This window comes from Meleagris gallopavo, chromosome 1 (assembly GCF_000146605.3).
Source record: "Meleagris gallopavo isolate NT-WF06-2002-E0010 breed Aviagen turkey brand Nicholas breeding stock chromosome 1, Turkey_5.1, whole genome shotgun sequence".
Classification (NCBI taxonomy): domain Eukaryota; kingdom Metazoa; phylum Chordata; class Aves; order Galliformes; family Phasianidae; genus Meleagris; species Meleagris gallopavo.
The window spans coordinates 11,918,314-11,938,380 of NC_015011.2; the positions used below are offsets into that span (position 1 = coordinate 11,918,314).

The following is a 20,067-nucleotide window of genomic DNA, read 5'->3' on the forward strand; positions in this document are numbered from 1 at the left end:
CCAGCCTCTTTGCTTGCGTTCTGTCAGTACTAGAATGTTAAATCACTCTGAAAAATACTTCGTTCTAGTAGTAATTATTCCTTTCAGACTTGGAAACGTAAAGCTCACAAATAATATATTCTAACTTAGCCCCAACAGGCTGCATTTCTGTTACTACTTCCAAATGCCCTTGCTGGTCTTTGATTTTAGAGTACAGTTGGTATGTACTTGCTAGAAATGATGCCTGTGCTAAGTTTAAGCTTCCTTCTCTCACAGGTTTTCATCTGTCAAATGCATTCTGTGCCTTAATGTTTTTCTGCCATCATCAGAGAGCACTATTCCGAGAAGCTTCTTGTTTTAATGCTTTCATAACTAAAATGTTCTGAATGTTTTGCCCTGCCTCTCTTTTTGTTCTAGCCCTCTTCGCCGAGTCCTGTAGTTTCAGCGTCATCACTGGGAAAAACACCCACCAAGCCAGATTCGCACTGGGACACTGCAGCCAATGCACCAGAGGCCGAAGGTGTGAATCATCCAAAATCAGAGCTGCAACAAAAACAGCTGACAAATAACGTCCAAGCACTTTCAAAAACTCATCCATCTCAATCACATCTGCGCAGTTCTGCTGAGCAACTTTCACATTCACAGAAGTTGCCTTCCGCACCTTTGAAGCTCCATTGTCCCCCTTCGCCTCACGTAGAAAATCCCCCGAAGCCATCGACGCCCCACGCGCCCGTGCAGCACGGTTATCTCTCACCAAAGCCTCACTCGCAGCAGTTGGGATCTCCATACAGACCTCATCATCCACAGTCACCTCAAGTCGGAACGCCCCAGAGGGAAACGCACCGTGGTTTCTATCCCGCAGCGCCAAGCCTTCAGCCCAGTAATCAGCAGCAGGCCAGCGGGCCGCTGTTCGCTCAGACAGCTTCAGGACAATCCTCGGCTTCTTACAGCCAGTTCAACCAACAGAATCTGAACAGCAATGCGCCACCTCCCCCACCTCCTCCACCCCCTTCTTCCACCTACTATCAGAACCAGCAGCCCTCTGGAAACTTTCAGAGTTATAGTCAGCTGAAGGGTAGCATCCCCCAACAGACTGTGTTTTCATCCGGACCAAATCAAGCGCTTCCTGGCTCTGCGGGTCAGCAGACAGTGCCGGGACACCACGTAACCGCAGGCCATTTCTTGCCCTCTCAGACCCCCAGTATTCATCACCAGGCTTCAGCGTCTGCCGCTCCTCCTCCTCCTCCGCCGCCCCCTGCTCCCGGCCCTCACCTGGTTCAGCAGCAGAGCACCCATCAGCAGCATTCTGTAGCACACGTCGTCGGCCCGGTTCACGCTGTGGCGGTGGCTCCCGGATCTCACATTCACTCTCAAGCTGCCGGTCACCATCTGCCACCCCCGCCTCCGCCACCGGGCCCCATCCCCCACCACCAGCCTCCTCATCCTCCGGCCGGACACCAAGGTTTGCAAGCACAACACCAGCACGTTGTAAACTCTGCTCCTCCTCCCCCTCCGCCTCCCCCGTCCAACGTTATAGGCTCGGGGCACCACCCGGCGTCGGCACAAGGGTTACACCACCCATCGCATCAAGGACCCCCCCATTTTCCCTCAGGCGCTCACACGAGCGTGTCCTCCTATTCCTCGCAAGCCCCCCACCACACGACGTTAGGACCCGGACCTCAACATCAGCCTGCTGGAACAGGGCCTCATTGTCCGCTCCCCGGTCAGGGTCCCCACATCCAACCTCAAGGACCAAACAGTATTGCAACCCCCACCGCTTCAGGGTTCTGCCCGCACCCTGGCTCAGTAACGCTCCCGCACGCAGTGCAAGGACCGCAGCAGGCGTCACCGGTGCCCGGACAGATCCCCATTCACAGAGCACAGGTGCCGCCCACCTTTCAGAACAATTACCATGGTTCAGGGTGGCATTAAAACAGATCCCCTTAATCCTCAACATTTTTAAAATGTTCTGTAATATAAACTGTGTATATTTCATATGTACCTATGGGAGGTACTTTTTAAAGCTTGTACATGATACTTTGTATAAAAGCAAACACCAGTGCTCTCTCATTGTATCTTTCCATTTTTTGCTTTTTAAAATTCCCAGAAACGTGCTGTTCAGCCAGTATTAGGTATTCCTTTTTATTTTGTAAGTGAACATTCCAGCTGTTTTTTCTGGCAGTAGGTTTGATGCTGCATAATCTTTAAAGTTTTATCGTTGCAGTTAAATTCATTTAGTGAATGTTTTCTATATTACTTTTATACATATGTAATTAAATAAGTACACAGGCTAAGTGATGGCACTAACAACTTTTTTTTTTTCCATTTTCTTCTGTCGACAGTTTTGTGTGCATAGAGATAGAAAACAATGCAATACAAATTTTTATAGTTTTGGTGTGGACATGGCTTTTTGTTTCATCAGTTATTTGCAGAAAATGTAATTTAATGTATAGACCGTTTCTAATGTCTGAGTGCTGTAAATACTGTATTTCTTTTGCTTGTAAAATTGCTTAAAGCTACTTTCATTTGATAGAGTATTGTATATAATAAGTCTCTTTTGCAAAAAAAGAAAAAAAAGTGTGATCTTTGTGAAAGTAGTACAGTATATGATCTTTAATTTTTTTTTTAATATACTGTCACATTGCAGCACTGGTTGGGCATTTTAATTCATGTTAATAAATCACAATTATGTCAGTTTTAATCACTTGTCCAGAAGGGGTGCTGTGTGTTGAGGGCTGTGGGCACAGAGAGCAGCCCTGCCTGCTGTGTGGCTGTTCTTCCTTTGTGGTGTCTGCTAATGGCCTTTCTGTCATCGCACAGCTGGCTGTAGAAGTGAGTGCAGGAGGAGGATTTTTGTTCCCTTGCTGAGTTTAGAAGTGAGAAAAAATTGTTTTGATTCAGGCAGGGTCTGCTGTCAGGTAATGTTGGGTACATTTATTAAGTATGTCAGTTTATTTAATGTTAACCCATGCATACCATTGCAGTGTGTCTAATGTATGCCAGCACGATGGTGCAGTAAAGCTCTATCAGATCATGTTCTAATCTTAGTTACAAATCACAGCACCACCTGCACAGGTCAGTACGTGCCTTCCTGCTTCTCTTGGAGCTCTTACTGCAATATGGTGGGGCCTTTATAGCATAACTGCGGTGTATGAGAGCATCCTGCAGCACATCAGTGAGTGTGTTGAATTCTATTCACGTAACAGAACAAATGCTTGCTGGCTCTCTTTCAGAACCCAGAGAAGAAAACCAGCGTGCACCTTCCTCTGCTCTGGCTGCTAGAAAACCTGCCACTGGACAGGATGGGAAATGGCAATTCCTACTCACTGAGAAGAAGTGGTAATTCTTAAAATACAGACACTACTGGGTTTACTTAAAATTATTTGCTCATAATTATCAGAAAAGTACTTTCAGTTGCTTCCCTGAACACTCATTGACTCTGCAAAACAAACATGATACGGAATATGCTGTGTTCTGTGTGGTCATGCAGTAGAAGCAAATCGCCCAGCTACCAACCAATGCAGCAGAAAAAAGAAAAACCCAACACACTCCTGAGAAATCATGGCCACAGTTCACAGCTGGTTAACCAGAGTCACCTCCATCTATGACCTATTAATTGTTAGCACTTTACACTGCAGTTACCGTGTGACCGGGGGGGGCAGCAGAACAGGCCCAGCAGTGGCTCTCTCTCCCTAAGGTTTGTTCTGTCACGGTGGTCAACCAGATGGAAAGGAGTGCAGCAGCGGTGAGTCCTCTTACTCGACTTGCGTTTAAACTGATGCAAACGCTGATATTCTCTGTGTATTTAAGAACAGCCCTGAAATCAGTTGCAGCATCCAGACACAAGCAACGGCATGGCCAGGTGTGAAGCATAATGTTTTACCTCTCTGGATTCCTTTGTAGCCTTTTGTTTCTTCTCACCAGTGTCATCCTTGAGGCCTTTAAAAGCAGTTCCTGCGAGAAGAGGGAAGCAGAAGGCAGAAGCACCTGATGCTGACACCCTGTTGGTGCAGGGCCACAGCACAGGATGAGTTTCTGCAGCCCGTAGCCTTGGTGGTGTGCTCCTTGGCAGCCCCCGGGTCTCTTTTTGGATGAAGTGTGTACGGGTGTAGGGAGGGGGTAAGCGGCTGCTTGTTACATGAAGTTAAAACACCTTGAATGAAACACGGCTCAGTTTGGTCTCATTTCATTAGCACCCCACAACTGCATTTATCCCACACGATGTTGGTTACACTGAGCAGAGAGCTGCATTCAGCGCGGGTCACCCCCACCCACCGCCAGCACGGCGCGTCATTCTAGCCAACAGTGGGCTTAGGGCTATCAAAGATGCCAATGACAGCACACTGTCTGAAAAAACAAAACACTTTAATTAGACAACTGCAAGCACCTCAAACAACTGGTTATTGTTACAGCATGGGGCTATTTTCTCACAATCTAGTTATTGCAAAGGCATGTGAATAAATTTCATATGGACAAAATCAGTAAAAAGTGGCACCATAGTTACATGAAAATCAGAACTAAGCTTACATTCATCCCACTGACTTCTAAAAGAGGCCAAAACACACCTCCGTATCGTACATTCTAAAATCTGTATTGCCTATAAGCCTCAGTCTATGTAGCTTTTTCCCTAGGAAAGCGTAGTTTTGCGTGCAACGTACAAAGAACTGTATGTCTAGTTATGGAAAAAAATAAAGCTAGTGCAATTTGTTTTAGAAACATGTAAAGCTATGAATGGGATGAGCATGATCTCGCTTCTTGCATTTTACTCACTGCACTGTAAATATTTGCAGCTGTCCTCCCTTTGCTGACTCAAGCACACACTTTTATTATAAAAGATCAGTAATTCTACACAGAGTGGTTCTCATGCTCGACCTTTAATTTGTTTCTTAAGGTATAGTACAACTTACAGTGCTTAGAAAAAGGCAACACCATATGGTACCATGTCTTCACTATCACATTGTAAGGGAAATTGCTTTTTTCTTTCCTTAAAAGCACTTAAAATAGGCAAAAGTTCTAAAAGGGAGTGCTAAATGATAATGCATACTTTATTAGAAAGAAGTCTAGCCTTCCTTTAAAGTGCCATTTGGGGAATGAAATCCTGTAAACCAGAGCCACTTTGTTTAAAATCCAATGAACGGGAACTGCTACAGAATAGAAAGTTTACACAATTCCTTAAAGCAGTTTGAAGTCCACTACATGCAATTGGTTTGCTATAAAGCTCTCTAAAACTTAGTAGCTTTACTCTGAAATTGAGTCCCCGGTCCCGTATTTAAATGGAAATAAACATTTACAGGGTGCATTTACATACACTATAATACAAGAATGACGTCCCTTTGCCAGAAGATAAAATTGTACAATTCCTTGCCATAACTCACTTCTGACTTCATAAATTTCTTACGCTTGTAAATTATATAATATGCATCAGCTAAAATAGTTTTTTCATAAATAGTTACAAAACTTGCCAAAACACATGGGAGGAAGTTTCTTTTGTTCAAAAATCTGACATCTGAATGCCACACAACACAAGAAACAATGCTTAAAGACACGTTAAGTGTTTTCTGAAGAAAGTGGGTGAGTAAACTACTAGCTGAGGACAAAAAGACTACCCTTCCCCAAGAACACAGTGCACAAAAAGCAAAATGTCAAACAGTACCTCAAGCAAAATAAAGGTCTGAGGATTGAAGCCAGCTCACGTGTGATCCTGCTAGAGGATTTGTGACAGTCACCATTTAGGTCCGATGCATTGAAAAGTGGTTGCTGGCTTGTTTTATAGCTGAGAAATTCTGCTAAGAATTCAGCCATGGATGCCTAAGGCATTCTCCAGCTGAAGCACGTTTCTCTGGGACCATTTCTAACATGGGGATTAGGAAATCTGTAAACTGTGCAGCGTCTTCGTGAGGCCAGCCGTACTTCTCCACAAGCACATCGAAAAGACTCCAAGGCTTCAACTTTGTAATGTGTCGGAGTTCTCCTGCAAACACAAACATTACTGGTATTAGAAAAATACCCCTTTACCCAGTAGTGACCAATCCTTGTTTAGTTCTTCTCCGAGAAGCACTATTTAGAAAGATCAGCGCACTGCGTGCCTGCTTGAGGTTCTCACAATGAGTACGGCCAGCAGTGAAACCAAGGAAGCTTCGTTACACCCAGACAGCACTGGGGCCAATGTGTTTTTTCCTGTTATCTTGGAATCACAGAACATCTCGGAGGGGGGAAGGCACCCCAGGGATCACTGTTCCAGCTCCTGGCTCCACACAGCACTGCCCAAAATTCAAACCCCATGTCTGAGAGCACTGACCAAACACTCCTTGAACTCCAACAGCTCAGCGCTGCACCCACTGCCCTGGGCAGCCCGTTCCGTGCCCACCGCCCTCTGGTGCAGACCCTTTCCATAACACCTTTTCCCGCTCCTCCCCTGACACAGCTCCATGCTGTTCCCTTGGGCCCTGTCGCTGTCACACAGAGCAGAGCTCAGCGCTGCCCTCCGCTCCCTGTGAGGAGCTGCAGGCCCTCCTTCTGTTCCATCTACACAAAAGCACCCCATCGTGTGCTCACAGTCAGCAGGAACACGAAAGGCCTCTGCTTTCTCATCAGCTAACACCCCTGAATCTCACAAAAACTGCACAAGTCTTAATGCACAAGTCTCAGCAGCACAGGTCATGCTGCCACGCTACAACTAGCTGCAAACCAAGCCAAACACAAAGGTCTGGCATTGAAGGCTCTGCTCCATCTCTGAGGAGGCCCAGGCTGATTGCTCCCACAGAATGTGGCCACCAGTGCTGCCTGCATCATCTTCAAACCCACCAGAGCATTGAGCCTTACCAAAAAGGTGGCACGTGGCCAACCTGGCAATGTGATTCAGACCAAACGAAGGACGTGACAGCTCTTCTGCCATCAGGCTTGGCAATATACCTACGTGTATCCACAGGCTGTCAGGACTGACGGGAAAGAAAGGCTTTTCTGGCTGCTCCTCCTCCGCTGCCACCTCCCTGCTTCCCAGGCACATATCTGGGCCTCAGCCTCTGTGCGATGCTACAGAAACAACTCTGTGGGCACTTTTACCCTCATCGTGATCCTGTACCGTCCCCAAACCAGTGGGGCTGCCAATGGGTTCTCAGCCAACACTGGAGGCTGAACACGACTCATCCACAGACTCACAGACGTGTTGTGTCATCCTGACGGGGCACGCAAGTCACACTATTTTAAGCAAAGTGGTCTGGCAAACTGACTGCTGTCTGCAGCTGAAATCAGCTGCCTGCAACCTGCTGCCCATCACGGGCAACGTGATGTCGGCTCTGAGTCTCCCTACATCCCTGTGGTCATGGAAGTTCTAGGGCAGCCAAAGAAAGACAGTCATATCCCCAGCCTGCCTCTGGGAGCCTGAGCCAACCGCTTGGCAGTGCCACGTGCCCAGCAGGGCATGTCTGCCACCTCAGCAGAGCAGAAGGCTCTCCTCATGGTGCCACCTGAAAAGCAGCTCTCCAGGCACTGTCATAAAGACTCCAACTCAGTAAGACTGCAAATGGTCAATTCCTGGCAAGAGAAAGAGAAGACTGCTACCGGCAACAGAAAGTGGGATGTGCTGCCCATGGCGTGTCAGTGCCCTCCTTCTTTTCTGTCTAGCAGGGAAGGAGGGGACTGAGACAGAGGAGGGAGAGCAGAGTGTCCTCTGGCAGTTCACATGGGGATGGTTCCAGTAGCAGTGTGTCCCATGAGTAATATTGCATCACACCAAAAAAGATAAAAAAAAAGCCCGTCTTCATCCTTGTATTTAAATTATGTTGTTTTAGGCACTATATTCTCAAGGAAAAACCCAAACACATCAGAAGGCCTGGAAATCCAACGACGCCATCCACTTTGTAAACAAAGTGTATCTGCCACAGGTATTTTCCCCCAAGCACTCCTGTATTTTCTTCTTTCCATGCTCTGGTGGCACAAAATGCACATTACTGCACACTGGGATGCTGGTGTTTGGTGGCTGTCACTGTGACACCTGAGGTCATGCTCTTCGCATACTCCTCTTATTTTGTAATATGGGGGTTGAATTCAGAACACCCATGAAGCTGGGACCAGTGTGCTTGGGCACGTGCACCACAGGGCTGTCAGCACCACAGATGGGAGCTTCCTCCCAGAAGTTCTGTGAAGGCTGTAGAACCCCTAAGAAGATGGGATGCAGTAACAACAATCTCTGTGTAGTCCAGACTTTAAATGAACACTTAAGTTCCACACTGGAGATGCTGGAAGGTCCGTTCCTGCCCCATCATTTCATTGTTTTGCACATTCCTGGACCCTCTGTCCTTGATTTGCCTGTCCCAGGTAGCAGCAGCTCTTCAAATTCATTGCCCACAGGTGGGAAATGCTGCTGTATGCCCACAGCTGCAGTTCCCTGGCACTCACACTGCTGCACAACAGCTGTTCCCAGCTTATCCACTGCCACTACCACTCTGTAAAAACCCAGCAGCCCCCTCTCCTCCACACTGAAGTCCTGAACTTTCAGGCTCGCCAGTAAGGCAGCCACTGCCACTCTGCCTCTATTGCCTCCACAAGGCCACAGTAGCAGCCCAGCAGCTGTCACATGCAGCTCCTGTGCCCCCCCCGACCCCACACAGCTGCGTGGCCCAGTGCTGGCAGGGTAGGCTGTGGTGGCAGGCCCCAGCACCCGACAGGGAGAGGAAGAGAAGAACACATGGAGAATTGCACAAGCCCTCCCGGGTAAGAAGCATGTCTTTCAGAGCAGCCTGTTCAAGTACCAGGCGCTAACAGGCTAGCATGTTTGTTGGGGTTCCTGTTCCTCTGTGCAGTGACGCACAGCTCAGCTATGGCCCACGGCAGTGGAGGAGCTCACAGTGAGGCAGCACAGAGCGGCCGCAGTGCTCTGCCCTCATCCATCCTCCTGCAGAGGAGGATGCAGAGGAGGTCCCCGTGCACTGCTCTGGAGCGTTGCCCTGTCGCACACCCTGTGCCTGCAGCCCGCAGCCCTCCCTGCGCATCCAGCAGCGCGCACCCACAGGAGGGCACGGCTCTGTTCCAGCAGCTCACAGCTGTGCACAGCTGACATTTACATGGACATCTGACGACAGACTCACACAGACATTTGTAATGCTCACATGTTGCTGAGTATGTCCCAAAAGGAATTTTAAATGAAATACTGAAACGAAGACAGCAAATTTTCACTTTCCTTGAAAAACCAAGTTCACACCAGAATAATTTCCTAAGAGGAGCTCTCCATTAAATGGAATATGTCTTCAGTACCCATAAATGCGCACACTCTCCTTTTGGATAGTATTATGCTTTAAATTAGTGTTGCATAAATACCGTTACCTTTTTTGGTGAAAAACTCCTTGGAATATTTCCCCAACATAGCGTATTTTCGAGGGATTTTTCCCAGCAGTTCAATGATCAATGCTATGTGGTCTGCATTGGAGAACATTGCCAGCAAAACAGAAACATACAACAGTTTAATCAGTACGGTGCATGCACACACTAACATGGCCCGGTACAGACAGAAATAGATTGAGCCTGGCAAAAAGACACACGCGGCGCCCCGTGGTTGTTCAGAAAGATGCTTTCAGCAAAACCTCTTTCTCTGAACCACATTGAGCATCGGCTGCCACGAGCAAGTTCTGCTGCATACTTTAAGATGTAGCAAATAGTTATTCGTCAAGAGGTTTTGGTTTAAAAAAAGTAAAATAAAAAATCAGTTTGTCACAGATTTCCACACGTTTTGCTTTTAAAACTGAATTATTGCTGCACACAATTTTAGAAAACACTCCTCAGCGGGATGTGCTACCGCCAGCAACAGCAATTCCACTTCTGTCTGCATCACGGCACCTTCCAAAAAGAAGAGGTACTACCTCTGCGATTGAAGAATTCCCGAGAATATTTTCCAGATAGAGCAAAGTGCCTTGGGATATTGCCTAGCAGCTCTATGATGTGTGCTATGTGGTCTATGAGGGAGAGAAAAAAAAGGATACGGGAGTGGAAGGGTCAGGGAAAGGATGGGATAAAAAGAAGAGGAAAGAAACTGGAATTAGTAAAAAATCAGAAATTGTTTCAAATCAACAATGTTTGCAGCAAATCCATGCAGAGGTTTCCAGGATCAGCAGAGCTCTGGCATCATTAGTAGCACTTAGGAACAATAAATGATGCCCACGTTACCACTGCAAAGGGCACTTTCAAGCAAACAAGCATGAGAATGGACAGGTATACAGATGGAAGCAGGAGTTAATTCTCATTTTTAAAAAATTAGTAATTGTCTAATTCAGATAAAAATACACAATGTAAACATTATTCCAGTGCCAATCTTAGAAAAGGCTACAAAGTTCAAATTCTACGCTTCTTTTCTAAACTAAGATGTTGTTATTCTCAGTCAAGTTTCCACACAAATGCAGTCTTACAAGAGGGGCAGTTTAATTCCTTCAGGCAGTTGCTAAGTAGATGAATATCTGCAGAAGGGACTTTTTGCCCACCCACTGCTACTGATGGAACTTACAACTAAAAAGAAAAAAATTGTATTTATGTTCTGAAAACAATGTGAATGCACAATTCACTCAACAACAAAAATTAAGCCCACTGTAAGCTTGCTAGAAATTTAAGAAGAAGGTGGAAATGTACAGAAACACGCAGTATCTCAAAGGGTTCATACCTTCATCTCTGGAATAGTCTTCACCAGAATGTGGTTCGAACAAATAATCTCCAGTTGCTAGCTCAAATGCCTATAATATAACATAACATAACAGACATTTTTATAGGTACTTTGGGAATAAAGCTTTTAATCTTAAAATGTCAGCAATACATCAATCGGAACAAAGAGGGAACCAATGCTCCAAGCCAAAGGCCTGCAGTGGCACCTGAGGCTCTGCAAGGGCTACTCACCTGGGAACCACAGGTCCTGCAGTGGAGAACAGCATGAACCCGGGCTCTGGAGGGAGCCCCATGCTCAGCACCAACCACCCCAGCAGTGCATCCCAACACGGGCGTCTGCCTGCACAACCAGGATGAATGGAGGAGCTGGGCAAGGAGCGTGGGACCACAGCCTAGCCAGCATCCTGGGCCTTAGTTGTGTTAAATGTGTGTGAGTTAACAAAGGTGAGACAGGTTCTTCTAAGTATAGGGGAAGGAGCTATGCTTGTACCTGAGGGCTAATTATCTGTCAGAGATAAAAATGCCAAGGACTGAAATAAAAATGTCTGCACAGGAAATAAAATTCATTTCTAACTATAATTAATGACTTCAAATTACCAAACAGGGTAAGCTTCCTTGTTGACTCTAAATCTACAACAGGTTCTAAAAATGTCTTTTTTATGAATTTGAAGTCATCAAAGTAAATACTGCGATCGTAGGGTAAATAAAATACTGAGGCTCAGACTGGTGAAGGAAATCAGAGCAGACTGATCCCTTTGGGTCACTGTGGTGCTCTTGTGGGATGCAAACCCTGCAATAGGTCAAGACAAAACCTATGGGCAGTGTTTCTACTTATGAGCAGAGTTTCTCCTTTCAGACGTAATGCGAATTAAATGCCTCAAAGGAATAAAATAATTATGGGAGCCTGTACTCGCGTACAAATATGGACCTGATTTGTCAAGCGATTCTCTTTCTGCTCAAGATCACCAACTACCCAGGCAGCCACAGGAATCTAATTCTTTCCAGGTGGTGTAAATATCAAGCTGCTTTCCATCTCCAAGACCAGCAAAACCATTCCAAAAATCAGACAGAGCTTGTTGGCACAGCTTTAGAAAGGGAATTTCACTCCATCAGAACACTTACTATAAAATACTTGTTTCCTGAAAATATACACTTTTCTGTTCCAATCCATGATCTGGAGTTGTTGAATCACCTGTAAATTTAACCTATTTGTGGGCACTTGAATTTTTCAAGCTGTGAGCTGCAGAGTGATCCAAGTGGGCTGCAGCCAGAACAATTCACTGCCATCTCACACAGTGGTTGAAAAAGCAAAAATACCCTTTGCTGACGTTTTGGTTGATCCTACAAATGTCTTTCATTTCTGAACCCATTATCACTCACAAACAGTCATTCATATTTTTGTTATTCTACTCTGAGTTCAAGATTGGAAGTTTTTATTTTACAGCTTAAAAAAAAATAACCTGAGAGACTTCATAAATTATTATCAGCTATTTAAACAGAAGAAATTTTTAGGATAGCAAGGAGATACACGTGGCCAACCCAACACGGCCAACCCAACATTGTTACTCTCTCAAGATGAGACTGAGAAGCCACCGGCATCCCCTCTGCACCCAAGGGAAATACATCCATTTAAAAACCAGAGCTAACTTAGCACACATGCTGAAGAAGCTGATTTCTGAGGGCAGTAAGAAACTTATCTGTCTTTAACACAGATTCCCAGAGAACAATGTAAATGTAGCTAAATTTAGTCACAAAGGTGAACAGCAAAGGAATACTGCTTCTGTCCCAAAAAATGAAGTATTAATAGCTCAAAATGTCTGCGTGGGATTAAAATGATTAAATTGGAAAAACTGTAAAAAACCTTTCAGAGAGAAGCGTAAGAAGCAAGCATTCCACTGCAGCACGCAGAATTTTAGATCAGATGGTATTTAATGAGAGCTGCAAGCCCTCACAGATTTAGGATATTTATACCACTCTCCTGCTGAAGAGAAAATAAAGCTTTTCAAAATTGTGATGCCATTCCCCTTTTTCTGTTGTTGTACATGTTGTTCCATCCATGCCTCGGATGGGCGGAACCTCATACATTTCAGTTTGTGACCCTCCTTACAGGCCTCTGCACCAAAACCATAACAACTCCTGAGTCAGATGCACGCAAAGACAGCCCAGAGACAGCCTTGCCCTCTGGGTGCTGCAATAAATATCTGCAACAACACTCTTAGCATTCATGCAGGAAAACCCCTCACATCTGGAACCACAGAGTAGGTTCCTAGAGCCCTGCAGGGCAACAGCCAGTTAACATACGATAAATGGCATTCCCAAGACTTCCTTTAAAGAAGAATAAATCCTTGACCGAGGTTTTTATCATAAAGTAACCGAAACAGAGTCAGCATGAAAAGTATCTTGACAAGCTGAAAGGAAAATGAAACCTCTGGGTGGTAGCAGTCAGAGTTCCCCTTTTTAAGCTCATGCCCACAGTGGGTGCACCCAGCAGTGCTTGCAATTACTAAGTGCCATCCAAAGAACAGCTGGGATTCAGAACTCTGACTCTGGCAGTACTCAGGTGCTCTGCAAGCACTGAGCACTTTTCAGTACTTTCCACCCAACGTTATGTACAGAAAACCACCCAATTCATAACTGAGTGGCAATCTGTGATAAAATCAGGACCCAGAGACCCAATAGATGGTAAGAAGAGCTGAGGATGGCAGAGCACTCCGGCAATGCTGCAGGCTGAGCACGTGCAGTGCTGCAGTAACCAGCATATGGCCCCTCTCCTCAGCACTCACACCGACATCTGGAGACCTGTGACCAACCTGGGAACACCAGCACAGGAGAGAATCCAGAAAGATCAGGGGAAAACCTCTGAGATGGAAGACAAAGGGTGGACTTACTTGTTGTACTCCACTTTCTGAAAGGCAATGATTAAAAAGAAGGGTACAGTGAAAGGACAACAGGGAATGGAAACAGGTGGCAATATGGGAAATTCCAACAGGATACAAGGAGAAAGTCCTATGAAGAAACTGGCAGCGCACTGGGATGGGCTGCCCAGAAAGGCTGTGGAAATGCCATCTGGCCAGGTATGTGACACGCAACGGGATGAGGCTTTGAACAACCTGATGTAGCCTCAATATTCAGCATGGTTCAAGCAGGAGGCAAGCAGACCACTGAACCTCAGGAGGTCCCTTCCAATCAAAATATGCCTATCATTTCTATGGTCTTGCAAATGCAAGCTAGCCATACTAATGTAATTACTTTCCTTTGCAAAATATTCATTTTTTACAACTACATTTTTTGACAAAAACTCAAGACTTTGAATTATCATTTTTTCTTTCTTAACACTGACATTTACCTCAACAGAAATCAGCACTGCAACTATTATATGTAGATAATAAATGAGACAAAGCACACTTAACATATGGCACAAAAGCCCAAGGCAATCAGCCCTCCTTGCTGAGTAGCACTGGCAATTGCTACTCACCACTTTTCTAAGGTTATCACAGAAAAGCAGTCTAGACTGTTTCTCACCATCTGCAGATGGAGAACATTTCAGATAAATGGTCACCCTGCTGCTTTTGTAGGCTCTGAAGAGGCTACGATTCCTTCCCTGCCATGTGGCTGAATACGAACCCACCACAATACTGAATTGTTGGCACTGCTATCGTACATTATGGATCCGTGTCTAATCACACAATTGGAAATAGCTACATTTTCAGTATATGACAGCTGTGTACTCAATCTGGTGATTGAAAATGGCTGCATGCCTCGGGAAAGATGTCTGGGAGAGGACTAGAAGAATAACTCACTTGGCTTTCATCAAGCTCCCTGAATTCCTCCTAGGAAGCCCCAGCTGAAAAAGGACAACAAACTATAGGCCAGGATTATTATTTCAACAGAGAAGATCCAGCTCTTGTACAGAGTTTCAGCTGAAATGAAGAGCTGTGAATGAGAAGACTTACTGCTTTAAAAACAGGCTTAGATTTAAAAATGAAGTTCCACAGGTATGTGGGAGCATGGAAACAAAACAAAACAAAGCAAAACAAAAAAGAGCAACAAGTTTTTTGAGACAAGCACACCAGATAACAGTTTGTTCTCCCATGAACATCTTATTCTGAATATCCAGGCAGTGAAAAAATATAAAAGGGATTTTGCATGGTTGCTGCTTGATAAGAAAGGCCAGACATACGAAACACTGAGATGCAAGAGATGCTTAGAAAGGAAATAGTTTTCTGTTCTTTGATAAAACTCCAGTCTCAGAATCATGCAAATGCTGAGTGGCTGCTCTGGAAACTCAGTTCCTTTGAAAAACCACTTTCTTCTGAATGTTTCAGGTTGTCCACCCACCACCTTCAAAGCAAAAGGGTGTACAGTGATTAATAACAGCATTTTGTACTGTATCTGCCTACTGAAAAATATGTGCATAGTGACTTGAAGCTTTTCTTATCTCTGGCATTTTTTGTTTTCCATTTTTCTGCTTCTGTGCAGACCGCACATGCCATCACACCTACAGCACTGTGCTGCTCACACACACTGACTGCAATGGTACTCATGGTCCTATGGTGACACAGCTGATTCCTCCTGCTGACAACACAACACAAAGAGCAGGTAAGCATCCTCCACACTCTTAAGCAAGGGGCTGAACAACAAGCATTTACATGTAACATCATAAGCCTGCTTCATATCATGCTCTGCTCGTTCTCCTTTCTGTTCTCAGAGCTCTCTCATATGAATAGAATGTCTCAAAACAAAAAAAAAAAAACAAGCTGTAAGCTTGCTTGCAGGTACCACAAGCTGTAATAGCATTCTCTCTTATTATGAAAGCTGTTTGCCTGCCCTCTTCATCTCACCCTGATAGTATTTCCTTTAATCATTTGTATTCTCTTTGGATAGAAAAAACAGCAAGTACAATTCTCTCCTTTTGTGACTTCCTGCCCATCTACACCTATGACCTATTAGCTGCTTCTCATTTTAAAAACAAGATATTTCAGGAACCACAACTCACCACAGAAGCCACCTCAGATGTGTTTTAAAAACATATTGTCTTGTTAACGTTCTAGCTTGTGATACAGTCATCTTCCCACAGCTAAAACAAGGCTGTACATAACGAGCAACAGAAGTCAGATGATGACTCTCATCATTTCAGGTGCTTTTCCTGCCTCCAGTCCAAATAAAAAAAAAATAAAGAGAAGCAGTGGAATCACAGTGCTTGCAGTCATTTCCAGGAGCAATACGAAGGGATGCCCTCAGCCAATGCTAGCTCCCTCATCCTGCCAGCAATTCTTGGCAGCAGCAGTGGAGTGCTCTGTTCCATGGCTTTTGAGATTCAGGAAATGCTAAATCATTCAGTGTCTCTCTTCAGTTTATGCACTGCAGAAAGTGACCCTCTCACTACAGCAAATGCAGAAATTCAGCCTGATCCAGGGGCAGTTTCAACTGAGCTAAAGGCACTGCTGGCTCCAACCTCATTCCTTTTTTGGGGTGAAAATGAGAAATGTACGTCTTCCTTGTTGGCATAATTAAAATAGGATTTAGTACAGTGAGGGAATGCAGGATTTTGTAGAACATACTGTGAGGAGAGATTCCCAGTGTCTCACTTCGGATGAAAGCAGTTCTGCATCCCACTTAAGTAGGCCATGCTGGTGAAAGAAGAAGGGCACCGTGCAATTTCCTTAGCAAAACGTGCTGATGTCCAGCACATGACCGTAACAATCATTCAGGCCCAGTCCATCAAAGTGGAAAAAAAAATACAGTTACATTTTGTATCATTTTTTGCTGAGCATAGAACAAGTAACCGACTTGTCTGCCACAGCCCCGAAAACCCTACTGGCACATAACTCCATCAGCTCCACAGAACATCACGCATGCAGTGATTCTGAGCCTCCAAAGCTGCACATCATCCTGCACTTTTGTCTTTTTTTTTTTTTCTTAGGACTCTAAAATTCATATTAGCTGAGCAGAGGACTGGTACTGGCCTGAGAATACCTTCTTTCATCCCCTAAATCAGGTTTCAAAATGTTCTTTTCTTGTTTGGGGTACAAGAACTGGGCTGCGCTGAATCATCTAAATTTAGAAGATTCAGCCCACAGGCTGCAGGCTTACAACGGTACTTATCCACTGACATAACACCAAAAGAAAGGGAACTACAAGGTTTTTAGTGCTGAGTTATTTCTCCCTCTCTTACCTTGCTTCAGTTATATCATAAGGTATTCAGGTAGGTAGAGTCCTTACATGACTCTTCTTATGTAGATTTCGAGCACAATTAATCCAATGACAATCTCTGACCATACTCACACTGAAGATAATACAAATGCTACAATTCCACTCTCTCTTAGGATGCTGCACCAAAATCATGGAGTTGGTGGCTCGATGAAGCCAACCTGTATGAGCAGAGCTCAGCTAAGGACAGCACTCCATGCAGACACAACATACCATGTCCTAAAAGGCAGATTAAGGGGGGCACTGTGAAAGAAGCTGTGCACACATAAACACAGACCCTTTGCATGCTCAGGGCACCGTAATTTGAGGCTTTTGTTAAAAACATCATCATCATCCTCATACTTGTTATTGAAGAGCAAATAAAACCGCTCAACAAATGCCATTGAGAAAAACCAGAGTTTGCTGCAGAGTTTGTGGCACATCTCTGTGTTTGACAATAATTCTTTGTGCCTTAGGTACAAGTCAACACAGAAGCCAGTAGTTCTACTCGCATAATCAATGTTATTCCCAATGAAAAAGGTTGTTTCATTAACAAGCAAGAGGCAAGGAAAGACCTCAGGCTCAAAGGAGATCATAAAGCACAAAATCAAGTTAAGACACCACGGGAAGCCTGGTCCCGATGCACTTCAGATGTCCTTCACAAAATCTACAAACCAAGAGGCAGGAAAAGCTCGAGCTAATGAATATATAGCAGATGGCAAATCCCCTTCTATTCTGCAAGGCAAGCAGTCTTCATGCATGAGTTGTACTGGTAAGCAATGCTCTGACTGCTTGGGAAGCAGCCCTTCCAGGAGGGTTTGGTAGCCGTGTTGTGGAATTTGAACAACTTGCCCATGGCTTTGAAGCAGGAAGTCTTCTGTCAAAAAGAGCTACGCAGACAGAGGAGTGAGGAGCTCACCTAGATCAGTCTCTGTGAGGACAATGGTCAGAAATCTCTGATTTGAGGGTCCTGGATACGCAAACATCTATCAGACAAATTACCATGCAATTCTGTCCTTGTGAGATAAAAATATTTTCAACTTTCTGTTCAGGCTCAGAGAACAATGACTCAGAGTTTTGAACAACTGTTTTTAAAAGCCTAATGTCTCATCTTTGCTCAAGTACTATCTTACTTTGCATTCACCTTACTTCATGCACGCATATTAGGCGCAGACTTCTGCAAGGTGTGTGTTAGCATTCAATAGATAAATTGAGACAAGAAAGCTGACCTAAAAATCAAAACCACTATGAGAATGAAGGACAGGATCTGTAATTATATCACACCTCCCAGTCCAGAGCCAAATGTCACCCCTTCTGGGCAAGCATTCAATACTATTCTGACATGGAGGTATTATTAGAGGAATTACCCTGAATACAACCTCAAATTCACAGTCTCTTGTTAACATATTGCTAGCCCTTAACAACCTGCCTCTCCTCCCTTTTTTTAAGCAATTAGGAGAAATATCAAATGGAGTTAGCACAGGGGTGAGTTGGCACTGTGTGCTCAGTGATATCACATTTCATATTTTTAATATATATATGTATGCATATGAAGTAAAGAAGGATGGATGCTTGCGGAGAATAAAGTAACAGCAATGCTGCTGAATCACTCATTTTACAGAAGACAGCTTCCAAAACTGTTCTTAATAACGCTAGACCTGTCATATATGCAAAGCAATAATTCAAGGAGGTGGAGAATCACCTTCCTCTCCACTGAATCTGTCTTAGCAAGGCTCACAGAATACCTGAGCTGTATTTTCAGTCAGTCAGAGCAAAATAAACAATGCCTCCAGCTTCAGCAGACAGTCCCCTTTGAAAACATAGGTGTAAACACTACAGGATAAATTGACATAAATATGGAAATGAGCAAAGTAACCTAGAAGGATGTTTTCTGAATCACACATAAGTACAACAAAGAATCCAAACCTGAGGAAGCAAGTGAGACTGTCATGGCATCACAGTGCTTCAGAACCTCAGTTCTTGGATGCTTTGGGGAGAGAATCAAATCACAACTTCCAAAAATGGTCTAGATAAGTTAATCAAGAGTTTGCATTTCCACACCAGTCATGTTCCTCTAGCTGTTAATCTGTCAAAAATCCTCTGCAGAAAGACTATTAAGGTCTGCACAGTTAATATCTATCTCAGAGCAGTGTTCCCTCTGCTACGGGATGAGCACTTACACTGCCGTGACCCATTTCCTAACCACACAGGAACGAAAGCAGATCCTGAGGAGTTTTTAAACTATGAATTTTTGAGGTGATCTCTATCTTTTACATGACTGCACTTGTACAGTGAAGACAACTGCATTCAACAGTTGTATGTCAGTGCTGTAAGATTTCAGTATTTCTACTGTTTTTAAGGGCAAAAATACAATGTCTGTGGCCAAAGAGTAAAGAGAACTCCATTATTTCTTTCTCAGATGCTTTACTATATTTAAAACTTACATACATAAAAAAAGCAGAATTATTTTTTTCCCATGAAAATAATGAAATTTCAAAAATAATTATGAATCTGAATTAAGACACCATCAGTGGGAGAGATTCTTTAGGTTTTGGGTTTGTTTTCTTGAGCTTAAAAAGGATTTGCATGAAGAAAGCAATAGAGCTTATGTAACATGAAAATGAATGCAAGTGGAAGGGGAAGGATGAGCCCAATATTTCCTTGCACGTTCTTCATCTCCCCTTATACCATACAGTGTTTTCCAAACCCATCTGGTTGCTACAAATACTTAAATTCAGGTAAAAGAACTTGCAATATAAGAACTCATACATTGTGTCACATATCCCACCCTTCAAAAGGCATTTTCTCTATTTAAAAGGAACAAGAAAGTATTCTATAACTCCCACCAAGTATCAATTAGCAGATGTAGGCTGAACCAGTACAACCTTTAGGACTACACAGTAATACAGATTATTCAATACTGTAACAAGGTATAAAGTAGAATAGAATTTAGCAAAATATCAGATATAAGCAATGAAAAGTTTCTATAGCAATCTTACAGTTAATTATGGGAAGAATAAATAAAGAATTCAGGATCAAAATTGCGGAAGATTTTCTATGCAACAGCAAAATTCTACATTTTGCCTCAAAACGGAAGAATAAATTTAGAAATGGATGTTCTTTTCCATCTACTAAAACAAAAACTAGTACTGAACTCCAGAGAATACATACTTGCAGATTTACTTATAGTTAGTTACTTCCAACACATGGCTTGCTGAGCTTATAATATCTGCAGGATTTTATGTTCCTTTCAGT

At 44.0% G+C, this 20,067-nt stretch overlaps 2 protein-coding genes across 3 annotated transcripts in view; one reads left to right on the forward strand and one right to left on the reverse strand.

The window, feature by feature from the left end:
• KMT2E (lysine methyltransferase 2E) overlaps positions 1-4,147 on the forward strand; it is a 54,521-nt gene extending 50,374 nt beyond the window's left edge. For both annotated transcript variants that reach the window (XM_010724296.3, XM_010724363.3), the window contains one exon: positions 397-4,147. In XM_010724296.3, coding sequence (XP_010722598.1) covers positions 397-1,911 — 1,515 coding nt within the window. In that variant the 3' untranslated portion in view covers positions 1,912-4,147. The remainder of the gene's footprint in view (positions 1-396) is intronic.
• Positions 4,148-4,323: 176 nt separating this feature from the next.
• Positions 4,324-20,067, reverse strand: part of SRPK2 (SRSF protein kinase 2) — a 32,127-nt gene continuing 16,383 nt past the window's right edge. Inside the window, 3 exon segments of the mRNA XM_010728766.2 lie at positions 4,324-5,950; positions 9,301-9,393; positions 10,625-10,694. Of these exon segments, the coding sequence (XP_010727068.1) occupies positions 5,766-5,950; positions 9,301-9,393; positions 10,625-10,694 (348 nt within the window). The 3' untranslated portion in view covers positions 4,324-5,765.